Consider the following 14236-nt stretch of genomic DNA (forward strand, 5'->3'; position numbering starts at 1 on the left):
AGCCACTTCTGGTCCTTGGCCAGTTTAACACTGCAACATTAACAACAGAAATGGAATGTTAACTGTCAGTTTTGAACAATTTCTTTCTTCTGATTTATTGGGTATTCTGGTTCAAAATCGCTTTTCCTCATCTTTTTTTTTTAAATGTAGAGTACCCAATTCATTTTTTCCAATTAAGGGGCAATTTTTTTTTAGTGTGGCCAATCTACCTACCCTGCACATCTTTGGGTTGTGGGGGCGAAACCCACGCAAACAGGGGGAGAATGTGCAAACTCCACACGGACAATGACCCAGAGCCGGGATCGAACCTGGGACCTCGGTCCTGTGAGGCAACAGGGCGCTTTTCCTCATCTTAACAATACAATTACATGACGATGTTACTTCTGAAAATCTGGATTTTATAATGTGAGTGAAAGAATACCAATTACTTTCACCACTTTATGAGCACTGAACTGGTACACAAAGCTATCTGATAGCAAATAATTCATGTGTCTAAGCGTGTAGCGTGTAAAGATTTATAATGTTGATGATCAGGTTGTAAAATGAATTCCTACAGAGCTGACTAGCTCAGCTGATAGATAACAGGACTCTCAATGCCAGGTTTGTGATTTCAAGCCAATATTTTGGGTGATGGATTTTTTCTTAAAAACTACTGTATTCAAAATACATTATTATTGATTTTAGCAACTCATTAAAAGATTAACAATGGAAATTCTAAGGTAGAGTTGAGATCCCTCGATCCCAAGATGGATCGAGACTCCTTTCAAGATTCCTGTTATTGATTTTAAATGACTTTTTACTTCATTATTCACTTTTAAATGTAATTCCGCTGCACTTTTATTCCTCCCAATGGTGCCACATTTAGGGCAGGATTTTCTGGCCATTCCCGCTGGCGGGATCTTCCAGTCTCACCGAAGTCGACCAGCGCCACGGGTTCTCCGGAATCAGGGGAGTTGAGTTATGCAAAATGTTGTAGACTCTGGTGAGACTGAAAGATCTTGCTGACGGCCGAAGGTGTGCCGCCTCCGCCACAGGGAAACCAGCCGGGGGGATTGAAAAGTTCTGGCCTTACTTTTTATTTTAACTTTGAAGAATCGGGAAGGCAATTCCCTAATCCAGCCAGGCAGGATGTTGATGGCCATGATTTCACTAACTGCATCTGCACGTGATGGAAGTGCTCTCCTAGTGTTGAGGCATCAATAAATACAGTCTTCTTTTTTATTGCAGTTCACCACTGTTGCGATCAATTTATCTTGAACATTTTTCCGTTTTATGAATCTGATTCCAAGTTAGAAAATCAAGAAGACAAACTTGCATGACCTTCCCCTTTTCATTACGTTATGTAAATTTAATTCAGTTTCTCCACTTTTCATTTCTTTCATTCCATATCTGGTTCATATGTTAAACTGAGCAAAAGCAGCTCAATCTGTACCTGCTGTCTTTTTCGATTCCGTCCATCAAGCCACTGCCTAGATTTTTCATTTTCATCTTGAAATAAATCGAAGTATGGGCTTTCGATCAAATCTTCACAGCTGCACCTGTTCTCAGGATCCATTTTCAAACAACTCTGAATTAAAATGGACACAAAGAGTTGTTTGATACCAGAATAAACAATTTTGAAAACAGACGAATGCCTTTAAAAGAAACAAAACATAGACAAGTACAGCACATTCCACTGAAGGGAGCAGATATTTCTCACCTTCATGAAAGCCAGAGCATGAGGATTTATGTTTGGAAACTTATCTTCAAGGGGTTCCTAAAAAACAGAAAACTTTGATAATATGCAAGAGTAATTGAATAGTAAGAAAAAAGTATCTATCAATGGTTACAGAAACAATCGTTGCCAGAAGCCTGTTGCAGTTTCCAGAACGTCAATGTCAAATTCTGGATTAAAGCACTTAGGCATGATACCTCAATTAAAAATCCAATTTTCTTCCTTTTCTGTCTGGAGCGTGCTGATTCAGGCTGCAATGAAACATTTGAAATCAATTGTAACAGCTTAGTGATGACAACCTCCCAGGTCTAAACAGTGATGTGTTGGGCAGGCTGGGTCGATGTAGACTGCACTTGATGCAGTGTAGCGAGAGACAGACCTCCAACACTTGATAAGATGCAACACGATTTTATTTAACGTCTTAACTATTATATATGTTCAACTGTGGGGTGACACTATGCTGACTTGACTGGAGACCTAGTGCTAGCCTGACCAGACTTTCTAGCTACCGCATGGTGTTTGCACTGACTAGCTCATCAGAGGCCGGAAGGTTGGAGGCACACAATTGCACCTGCACGTCAATTTGGCAGACAAAGTCAGTTTGTTCACACGGTGTTGTGATAGACCTGGAAAGGGCATCTGCAACAATGAGTTCTTTGCCTGGCGTGTAGACAAGTTCAAAGTCATAGCGGAGTAGCTTGAGAAGGATTCGTTGTAACCGAGGTGTCATGTCATTTAAATCCTTCTGGATGATGAGGACTAATGGCCTGTGGTCCGTCTCAACTGTGATTTTTGGGAGGCCATACACATAGTCGTGAAACTTGTCGATTCCGGTTAGGAGGCCCAGGCATTCCTTCTTAATCTGAGCGTACCGTTGCTCAGTGGGTGTCATGGCTCTGGAGGCATACGCAACTGGAGCCCAGGATGAGGAGTCATCCCGTTGGAGGAGCACCGCCCCAATACCGTCCTGGCTTGCGTCAGTGGATATTTTGGTCTCCTTGGTTGAGTCGAAGAACGCCAGAACCGGGGCTGTGGTGAGTTTTGCCCTCAGTTCACGCCATTCTTTCTCATGAGCGGGCAGCCAATAGGCAGTGCACTGAAGAAAATCAACGAAGTACCCCAAAACCTATTTTTAACTGTAATTTTAAAGCCCAGGTAGATGTAGCTCACTCTTTGAAGATTACATGTCTGCAAATCAAGAAGATGAAATTGCATCACCTTTCCATGTTCGTTGGATGCAATTCTCCAGAAAGATTTCTAAGTGTGGTAGCGAGCGGGAACATACCGCAAGCTTCCTAGCGCTTGGCCTGGCGGTAATTGGTCTACTTAACGAGGCCTCACGGGCTTCATGCCGCAAATGAAGGCTCACCAGCCAATTTGCCAGGACTGCGCTTGCCAGCCCTCCACTAACAAGGTTGAGCAGTACTTAAACAGCACTTGCACAATCAACCCCACTCAGCTTGCAGCCACGGCGCCGAGAGGACCGGCCCCAAGGTTTGACGACAATGACCTGGGGAGTCTCCTAGATGCAGTGAACGCCAGAAGGGATTTCCTGTTCCCACGTGGGTCCCAGAGGGTGATCCACATGGCAGCCAGTGCCGCCTGGGATGAAGTGGCAGTGGCCATCAGCTCAGGCAAGGTGACTAGGAGGACTGGCCTCCAGTGCCACAAGGTCAACGACCTACCGGGCAGCACGGGTGAGCTGACACCATCTCACCCAAAACGTTCCCACCCCCAAAGTGACCAGACCATGGCTGAGCGCCTCAGCAGAATGTCCGACTCACTGGGAGATATGATCCAGTACCAGGCTGACCTTGATGAGGTGCTGCGGGACATGTCCCGCTCTCAAATGGGAATGGCCGAGGCGCTGCGGAGCTTGTTGCAGTCGCAGGTGGGCATTGCTGAGTGACTGCAGAGCATAGCCCAATCACTGAGGAGCATTGCCAAGGGTGTTGACACCATGGTGCAGACATTGGGCAGCCGCCAGGGCTGGCACAGCCAGATGACACAGCTGCCCCCCCATTCCAAGGTGAAACCCAGCATCCTATGGGCAAACCAGACCCTTTCTAAGGACTGGCGACGGTGGCCACCACCACCCCCAAGTTCTTCCCCTCTGATGAGGCCGTGTATTGGAGCCCAGAACAGAGCGGCATGGTTGTGCATGTGCTGCCAACAAGTGCGCCGGGGCTCTCCGGCCCCAGAGGACACCCACCAGAGGCATCAAAGGCCACAGGACATGGTAGGCAGCTGGTTGTCTCCACTTCTGATGTGCAGCCTGGGGACACACCTAGAAATAGGGGTGGGGGAAGGGGGCACAAGGATAGGTGGGGGGGGGGGCTAAGGAGTGGAGTCTGTATTGAGAGTGAGGGGTGGGGATAATGGGGCAGCACCATCGGGATAATGGCTAAGTGGTGTACACTTGCACCTACACCACAACCAATGACGCCTCTGGCTCTTTGTTCCGCGATGCGAGCTGATCACCAATCTCCCCCCCCCCCCCTCCCCCGGACATGCCCCACCTGACACACCCTGCCCATGCACACCTAGCTGTGGACATGTGCCTGGGGCTGGAGCTCATCCCCTGGGTGGTCGAAGGTTGGCCGCTGCGTCTGTGGTGCTGCCTCCCGCAGTGTTCAAGCACAGTGGCCATGCATCAAGGTATGATTGGGATGCCAGGCAACGAGCCCCACATGCTACATGGTCCGCCCACCCACCGGGATCCACTTGGGATGTGTGAAGTACTCACTTAACCATGATTGGCAATTCCCTATTAGCAATAGCCTCCAACCACACGGCCAGAGGCCTCCGTGGTCAGTGGGGCAGACAGACAGGAGCTGGGGTTGGCCGGTACAGGAACACATGGTTCTGGGGTTGGCATGTTGGGCCCATGCACGCACGCACCTCCCCTCCCCCCCTCCCCAACACACACACACACACACACACAGACACACACAGGCCACGGCCTATGTGAAATGGGTTGGGTGAACATGAGGGCCTCCCTTGCCCTCCAGGCTTGCCAACCGCTGCCGCCTGTCCTCCAGCCTCTGGTTCCTCCCCATGATCGTCCTCCAGCCACTCCTGGTCTGACGCCTCCTCTCCCTCCTTGGATGTGGCCACATGTTCCTCCTCCTCCACCTCCAGCACATCGCCCCACTGCTGTGCCAGGTTGTGGAGGACACAGCTGATCACCATAAATAGGGCAACACTCCGGGTGGTGTAATGCAGGGCACCACCAGACGGTTGAGGCATCAGGACTGCATTTTGAGCAGTCCGTTGCACCACTCAATGACAGACCGGGTGGCCACATGGACTTTGTTGTATCGGGTCTCTGCAATGGTCACCGGCCTCCGTAATGGTGTAATTAGCCAGGTCCTCAAAGGGTGCTCCTTATCTCCTTAGAGCCAACCAGCCATCCTGGTGATGTCTGACTGTCCCAGGATGTAACTGTTGTGCACACTCCCTCGGAAGCATGCACACACATGCATTATCTTAAGGTGGTGGTCGCACACGAGTTGGATGTTCAGGGAGTGGAATCCCTTTCTGTTGACATAGGGCACTCCCAGATGGCCCGGTGAGCGAAAGGCGACATAAATACCATGTATAAGCCCTGAACCCTGGAAATCCCGTCAATGGCGGAGAATCCAGCTGTCTGGGTACCTTGTTGGGATTGGTCAGTGTCTAATTTTATATAGTCGGCTGCCCAGGCAAACAGGGCATCCATGACCAGTCGGATGCACCTGTGGGCTGCAGCTTGCGAGATGCCGCACAAATCCCTGATGAGCCCTGGAATGATCCTGAGGCATAGACCTTGATGGCCACCGAGAGTGGGTGTCCTCCTCCTCCACCTGATGCCAAGTCCAGAAGGACATGGCACAGGCGCCGCACCATCTGCTTGTTGAGGCAGAGCGTTCTGCAGCATGTGCTGTCAGTCATTTGCTCGTAACTCCAGCTTGAACACGTTGAGCCGTCGCGGACCTCCCTCTCTGGGTCTCACCCGGGCCTGATGGTCGGCTGGGTCCTCAGGGTATGGGGCGGGGCCCCGCACATGGGCTGCCCCTTGAGTCTCTGTCAACGTTGCTGCTGCTGTCGCATTCTCCAGCGTTTGGCCACCCGGCCTACCAGCAGCACCACTAGGGCATGTTCCGCGGAGTCCAGAATACTATCCATATCATTCAATATCTGTAAGGAATTGGGAGAGGATGTGAAACTGGCAAACAGCGATGTCTTCCACCCTGGGACCCTCCAGTGACCCCATTGACTCCCTCCCCCAACCCCCACACTGGCACGCCCAGCCCATTCCCACCCAGGTCGGGTCCCTGTTCACCGGCCCCCACATCCTGCACCCCAGACACCCTGAAATAACATCACCCGTCCCTAGCGCAGGTCCACTCCCCATTGCACTCACCCACCCTCCGGTCGCAGTCATGTCCCCAGGGCTGAGGCCCATCTCCTGGGGTTCGAATGGTGGTTGCTGTGTCCATGGTGTTGCCTCCCTTAGAGATCACGGTCGGATTGGGATGCTAGGTAACGACTCCCACACGCTATCCACGGGAATTCACTTGGGATGTGTGAAGTGCTCACTTAACTACGATTGCCCATTCCCTATTAGCAGTAGCCTTCAGCCGCAGAGGCCTCCATGGTCGGTTGGGCAGACAGACCTGGGGCTAGGGTTGCCCTGGAATGGGTACATATGGTCCAGGGATTGGTACGGCAGATCCGCGCTCGGTTGCACCCCACCATTCCGATATCCCCACACCCCCATGGCGGCAAACCCTAACTGAGGCTGGACCCCCCTCAGTTTCCTGTGAGCAAAGACGGCTTCTTTCTCATCCTCTCAGATCCCCGCAGCAGCCCTTCCATCAGTTTGATGTTTTTAAAAAAGAATACTAATGGTGCCTGCATGAAAACTTGCTGGGAAGGCGATTAGATCACGGGAGGCCATTGAATAGAACATAGAACATAGAACAGTACAGCACAGAACAGGCCCTTCGGCCCTCAATGTTGTGCCGAGCCATGATCACCCTACTCAAACCCACCCTATACCCGTAACCCAACAACCCCCCCCCCCTTAACCTTACTTTTATTAGGACACTGCGGGCAATTTATCATGGCCAATCCACCTAACCTGCAAATATGGGCTGGCTCCTGCTAATTGTACGGAAATTGGGGTTAAGTGGTACATAGAGTACATAGAACAGTACAGCACAGAACAGGCCCTTCGGCCCTCAATGTTGTGCCGAGCCATGATACTGAAACCCACGTATCCACCCTATACCCGTAACCCAACAACCCCCCCCTTAACCTCACTTTTATTAGGACACTACGGGCAATTTAGCATGGCCAATCCACCTAACCCGCACATCTTTGGACTGTGGGAGGAAACCGGAGCACCCGGAGGAAACCCACGCACACAGGGGGAGGACGTGCAGACTCCACACAGACAGTGACCCAGCCGGGAATCGAACCTGGGACCCTGGAGCTGTGAAGCATTTATGCTAACCACCATGCTACCCTGCTGCCCTGTGATTATTGGTTTCTCGCCACACAATGGCAGGATCCCGATTTTGCCTATGGGACTGGACTGTTTGGTTGCAAACGGTTTGGCGCCTGGTGCGGGTCTCGCTTTTGGTCTTTCTCACTATTAACCATCTTTTGTGCTCTCGCATGAGCTGGATTGTCGGAGGTGCTGTCTTCTGTATGATGGCATGATTTAAAGGGGGGAAAAAAAGAGTCCCATTTTGGGCATGTTTAGCAGGGTGTTTCAGGGTGCCAGGCTGGCAGTGCCAAAGTGTCCGGAGGCATCAGGAGTGCCAGGGTACCAGCCTTTCCAGAGACCGACCACCCAGGGGCCTTTGATTTCCTGGGAGATACCCCAGATGTTGTTGCGCCTGGTCCACATTTGTGTGGACCAGTGCTGAATGGCGAGGTCTCCAAAGCTCAGTCGTTCGATCCCGGTTCTTGGGAAACTGCAGTGCGAACGTATTTAAGTGAGTTTAACTGTACACTTAAATATGCAAATATGGACCCCATGCATTAGATCTCATGAGGCGTACCGAGCATCATAAATCTCAAAAGAAGCCTCTCGCGGGATTTACCAGTCTCGTCGCGTCACCAATTCGGGCTCAATGAGGCCGTATGGTCGCAGCCAGGATGTTAAGCTTTCCCTCCATGGTGGATGTAAAATATCTGATGGCACTATTTTGAAGAACAGCAAGATAATTATCTCTATTGTCCTGGCTGATATTTGTCTCACAATTAACATCACAAGAACAGATTTTCTTGTCATTGTCATATTATTGTTTGTGGGAACTTACTGTATGTGAATTGACTATTGTGCTTCCTATACTACAACAGTGACTACACTTCAAAAGTACTTAATTGGATGTAAAACAATTTGCAATGTCTTGAAACCATGAAAGGCACTACATAAATGCAATAAATGCTGTCTTTCTTCAGAAATGGAAAAACATGTGCAAATTATCAGAGGGCTTCCTGCACCAATTAAATTGGCAGTACCAGTATCTTCAGGTCAGAAAGGGAGAAACAAATTAAAGTACGAAAGTCACTGGATCATTTAAAAAATTATTCATCTCTTACCAAGCACCCTAATGGATTAATCAGATAATGTTCAGTATTAAACCATACTGAATAGGAGGGTCCCATACTTAATCCCTTATTTTTTGCTGAGCTAATCTCGCCCTAGATTGTTTTTAAATATAAATTTAGAGTACCCAATTATTTTTGTTCTCCAGCTAACCTGCACGTCTTTGGGCTGTGGGACGAAACCCATGCAGACAGGGGAGAATGTGCAAACTCCACACATACAGCAACCCATAGCCGGGATTCAAACCTGGGTCCTCAGCGCCGTAGGCAGCAGTGCTAACACTGTGCCGCGTGCCGCCCTTACCCGACCTAGATTATGATGGCAAGCCTCAAGGTTTGATACTGCTCAGGATCAAATAATCTGCTGACAATGAGGGAAAGATTTTCGTGGAGGAGATGAGGAAGTCAAGTCGGGAAACGATTTAGACTTACTAGAAAAGGAAAAATGTACAGGATAACAGGGAGAAGGCATGAGAATGGCACTCAGTGAATTGCTCATTCAAGGGCTGGTACAAATACAATGTGCTGAATGGCCTTATTCTGAACAATAACAATTTGATGGTTCTGTAAAGCTGCCTATCAAAATGTAAACACAGCCCCCGATTAGATAAATGGTTCTGGGCCTTCTGAAATTCAGCCAAGCATGCACACTGGGCTAAATCGCTGGCTTTTAAAGCAGACCAAGGCAGGGCAGCAGCACGGTTCAATTCCCGTACCAGCCTCCCCGAACCAGCCTCCCCGAACAGGCGCCGGAATGTGGCGACTAGGGGCTTTTCACAGTAACTTCATTGAAGCCTACTCGTGACAATAAGCGATCTTCTTCTTCTTCTTCTAATAGTTCCAGCTATCAAAACTAATTCTGGAAAATTTCAAAATGGATTCCATTGAAACTGAAATACTAGATGGCCCTTTCCTACCAGACTAAGCCTGTTCCATGAAAATTGCAGGGGTCAGAAATGTTCACTCAAGGTGAAGGAGGCATTTGTGAGCATGGGCTTGCTATGCACAACCTTAGTCCACAGCCATAATAATCCCGCACAAAGGAATGTGGATGGAAATCCCAGAATCAGTTCCCATCTGCCATTTTAAAATCATTGCACTTCTGTTGTCCAAAGATGTGCGGGTTAGGTGGATTGGCCATGCTAAATTGCCCGTAGTGTCCTAAAAAGTTGGGTTACGGGTATAGGGTGGATACGTGGGTTTGAGTAGGGTGATCATGGCTCGGCACAACATCGAGGGCCGAAGGGCCTGTTCTGTGCTGTACTGTTCTATGTTCTGACACGGACTGAGGCATGAAAATCCAAACCTCACTATCCAAGCTCAAATGGGAAGGATAGTCAATTGAATGTAAGGAACACTGTGTCCATGGAATTTAATCTCTTGAATGAATTACTACCATATGGATAGGAAAATAAAACTGAGAGCATTATTCTTTATTGTCACAAGTAGGCTTACATTGCAATGAAGTTACTGTGAAAAGTCCCTAGTCGCCACACTCCGGCGCCTGTTCGGGTACACAGAGGGAGAATTTAGAATGTCCAAATTACCTCACAGCACGTCTTTCAGGACTAGTGGGAGAAAACCCACGCAGACATGGGGAGAACGTGCTGACTCCACACAGACGGTGACCCAAGCCGAGAATTGAACCGAGAATTTTTTTTTTGGGTGGGGGGAGTTAGAGAGAACTTGGGAGAGAGGTTAGGACTTTGCTAGTCCTTTACTTGGTAGTTGCAACATTCCACACGACTTTGAGGAATACTTTATAGTTAAAATACTCCCTTATCCTTGTGGCGCTAACAATTATACTCAAAGCCGAGAGACTAGTACAATAGAGGCTTTATTGCTGTACGATGTTGTCCCTCCATCCGCAACTGTAGACTGAGGGTCTGAGCAGCTCTCATACATATTTATACACAAGCTCCCTGTGGGCGGAGCTAGCCGACAGGGGCTGACCGGAGGAACCTGTATTACAGGTACAGGCATACATCCCCCTACTGCAGTACACATAACTACATTGGTTATCTCACCACATTCACCCCCTGTAAAAAATGAGTCCGGCGGGGGTGACATATAACTTCTAATACAAAGGATGCTATTTACAAGAGGGTCCAACAAGGAAAATCAAGAGTCCATCCGGTTAGCAGGTTACAGGTTGAGCCGAATCGGTGGTCGGACGTTCCGCTGTGATCGGCGTAGCTGTGGTGGTGACGTCGGCACAGGCGGTGATGGCCCCGATGGTGCAGGTGCTGGCGGTGTTGGTGCTGGCTGCTGGCGGGATGACTCCGAGAGCAAGCCGAAATCTTCCATGTCCTCCAGGGTGGGCAGGGGGATGAGGGATGGACCTGATGGGGACGAATAGGGGGGCGCTGGGGTTGGCGCAGGAAGGGGTGTGGGCATGGGATCGGCACCTGAGGGAGCCAGGTCCCGGAGTGAGACTGTGTCCTGGCAGCCTTCGGGGAACTCCACGTAGGCATACTGAGGGTTGGCGTGGAGAAGGCGTACTTTGTCCACCAGGGGTTCCGCCTTGTGGTGCCGTACATGCCTACGGAGAAGGACTGGGCCCGGAGTCGTGAGCCAAGTCGGGAGAGACACTCCGGATGTGGACTTCCTAGGGAAGGCAAAAACGCGTTCATGGGGTGTACTGTTAGTTGCGGTGCACAGTAGCGACCGAATGGAATGGAGCGCGTCAGGGAGGACCTGCTGCCAGCGAGCGGCTGGGAGGTTCCTGGACCGTAGGGCCAGCTGGACGGCCCTCCATACCGTCCCGTTCTCCCTCTCTACCTGCCCGTTTCCCCGGGGGTTGTAGCTGGTCGTCCTGCTGGAGGCAATACCCCTGCTGAGCAGGAACTGACGCAGCTCATCGCTCATGAATGAGGATCCCCTGTCACTGTGGATATAGTCGGGGAAACCGAACAGGGCGAAAATGGAATCCAGGGCCTTGATGACGGTGGCAGACGTCATATCTGGGCATGGGATGGCAAAGGGGAACCTAGAAAATTCATCGACCACACTAAGGATGTAGGTCTTGCGGTCGGTAGAGGGAAGGGGCCCTTTGAAGTCCACGCTGAGGCGTTCAAAGGGGCGGGATGCTTTCACCAGGCGCGCGCGATCTGGCCGGTAGAAGTGCGGCTTGCACTCCGCACAGATCTGGCAGTCTCTGGTGACTGTCCGTACTTCCTCGACGGAGTAGGGCAGATTGCGGGCTTTGATCAGATGGTACAAGCGGGTGACCCCCGGATGGCAAAGGCTGTCGTGCAAGGCACGGAGCTGGTTCACTTGTGCACTGGCACATGTACCTCGGGAGAGGGCGTCTGGGGGCTCGTTGAGCTTGCCGGGGCGATACAAGATCTCGTAGTTAAAGGTGGAGAGCTCGATTCTCCACCGCAAGATTTTGTCATTCTTGATCTTGCCCCGCTGCGTGTTGTTGAACATGAAGGCTACCGACCGTTGGTCAGTGAGGAAAGTGAATCTCCTGCCGGCCAGGTAATGCCTCCAGTGCCGCACCGCTTCAACGATTGCCTGGGCTTCCTTTTCGACAGAGGAATGCCGAATTTCGGAGGCGTGGAGGGTGCGTGAAAAGAATGCCACGGGTCTGCCGGCCTGATTCAGCGTGGCGGCAAGGGCGACATCTGAAGCGTCGCTCTCTACTTGGAAAGGCAGAGTCTCGTCTACGGCGTGCATCCCCGCCCTGGCTATGTCAGATCGAATGCAGGCGAAGGCCTGTTGTGCCTCGGCCGAGAGGGGAAAATGTGTGGACTGGATAAGTGGCCGGGCCTTGTCTGCGTATTGCGGGACCCACTGGGCGTAATAAGAGAAAAACCCAAGGCAGCGTTTGAGGGCCTTGGGGCAGTGGGGAATTGGGAGCTCCATGAGGGGGCGCATGCGGTCGGGATCGGGCCCCAGTAGTCCGTTTTGGACTACGTAGCCAAGGATGGCTAAGCGGTCTGTGCGGAACACGCATTTCTCCTTGTTGTACGTGAGATTAAGGAGAGATGTGGTGTGGAGGAATTTATAAAGGTTGGCATCATGGTCCTGCTGGTCATGGCCGCAGATGGTGACATTGTCGAGGTACGGGAAGGTGGCCTGCAATCCGTACCGGTCAACCATTCGGTCCATTTCTCGCTGAAAGACCGAGACCCCATTCGTGACGCCGAAGGGAACCCTCAGAAATTGGTACAGACGACCGTCCGCCTCAAAGGCAGTGTAGGGACAGTCCGATTTACGGATGGGGAGCTGGTGGTAGGCGGATTTCAGGTCAATAGTAGAGAAGACCCGGTACTGTGCAATCTGATTGACCATATCAGAAATGCGGGGGAGGGGGTACGCGTCGAGCTGCGTGTACCGGTTGATGGTCTGGCTGTAGTCCACGACCATCCTGTGCTTCTCCCCGGTCTTAACCACTACCACCTGGGCTCTCCAAGGGCTGTTGCTGGCCTCGATGATACCCTCCCGAAGCAGCCGCTGGACTTCGGACCTGATGAAGGCCTTGTCCTGGGTGCTGTACCGTCTGCTCCTGGTGGCGACGGGCTTGCAATCCACAGTCAGATTGGCAAAGAGGGAGGGGGGCTCGACCTTGAGGGTCGCGAGGCCGCAAACGGTGAGGGGAGGTAGGGGTCCACCGAATTTGAGGGTGAGGCTCTGGAGATTGCACTGGAAATCCAGGCCTAGTAGGAGTGAAGTGCAGAGGTCGGGGAGAATGTACAGACGGAAACGGTCGCATTCCACACCCTGTACAGTGAGTTTAACCAGGCAGAAACCCCGGATCGGGACAGAGTGGGAACCGGAGGCAAGGGAGATCTGCCGGTCGGCGGGATGGATCGCAAGGGAATAGCGCCTTACCGTGTCCGGGTGGACACAGCTCTCGGTGCTCCCGGAGTCGATGAGGCAGGAGGTCACATGGCCGTTGACCAGCACCGATGTGGAAGAGGGTGCCAGGTTGCGAGGACGGGACTGGTCGAGCGTAACGGAGGCGAGCAGTGGTTGGTGGGCGGTTGAGTCGGATGAGTCCGACGAGGAGCGGTAGCGACCCGTGTCCCGTGATGGCGGCCCCTGGAGACGAGATGGCGGCATCCGCAGTACCTGTGGGTAAAATGGCGGCGTCCATGGCGCGCACGTTATGAGGTCGGAACAAAATGGCGGCGCCCATGGAACGCACATGGCTGTGGTGGATGAAGATGGCGACGCCCATGGGGCGCACATGGCGGGGGCGGCAAAAGATGGCAGCGCCCACTGATCACACGTGGGGTCAGGGGAAGCGGACGGCGGGGCCCATTGAGGGAGTGGCTGAGGCGTGGGGACCGGCGGCGCGATAGCGGCGACCGTCCGGGACTGACACACCGCTGCAAAGTGGCCTTTCTTTCCACAAGCTTTGCAGGTCGCTGTGCGGGCCGGGCAGCGTTGGCGAGGGTGCTTCTGTTGGCCGCAGATGTAACAGTGGGGACCCCCAGGGGGTGCGGTGCGGCGGGCAGCGCAGGCATAGTGCGCGGGGGCGGCTGCTGGGGGGGCCGTTTGCGGGGTCCACGAGGGGTGGGACGGATGGGCCTGGGGAGCCGTTTGCGGGGTCCACGAGGGGTAGGATGGGTGGGCCGAGTGGCTAGCGGAGTAAGTGTGCGCACTACGGGAGGCGGCCGTCATGGAGAGCGCCAGGGCCTTTGCGGCCGCGAGGTCGGGGGCGACCCCTTCCAGCAGTCGTTGCCGGATGGGGTCCGATGCAATGCCTGTAACAAAGGCATCGCGCATGAGTAAGTCCGAATGTTCCGCGGCTGTGAGGGCCCGGCAGTCGCAGTCTCGTACCAGAGGTATAAGGGCCCTCCAGAAGTCCTCAATCGACTCACCCGGCTGCTGGACGCGAGTAGAAAGTTGATGCCTCGCAAACAGGGTGTTCGTCGATGGTGCATAATTCTCCTTGAGCAGTTCCAT

The 14236-nt window shown here is 52.2% G+C and overlaps 1 protein-coding gene across 6 annotated transcripts in view; it reads right to left on the bottom strand.

Annotated features, from left to right (window-relative positions):
* Window positions 1–14236, bottom strand: part of LOC119970022 (cyclin-dependent kinase-like 4) — a 226165-nt gene that overhangs the window by 115830 nt on the left and 96099 nt on the right. For all 6 annotated transcript variants that reach the window (XM_038803982.1, XM_038803978.1, XM_038803974.1 and 3 more), the window contains 2 exons: window positions 1700–1756; window positions 1433–1567 (listed from right to left, as the gene is read on the bottom strand). In XM_038803982.1, the coding sequence (XP_038659910.1) occupies window positions 1433–1567; window positions 1700–1756 (192 nt within the window). The remainder of the gene's footprint in view (window positions 1–1432; window positions 1568–1699; window positions 1757–14236) is intronic.

This window comes from Scyliorhinus canicula, chromosome 1 (genome assembly GCF_902713615.1).
Source record: "Scyliorhinus canicula chromosome 1, sScyCan1.1, whole genome shotgun sequence".
NCBI lineage: Eukaryota > Metazoa > Chordata > Chondrichthyes > Carcharhiniformes > Scyliorhinidae > Scyliorhinus > Scyliorhinus canicula.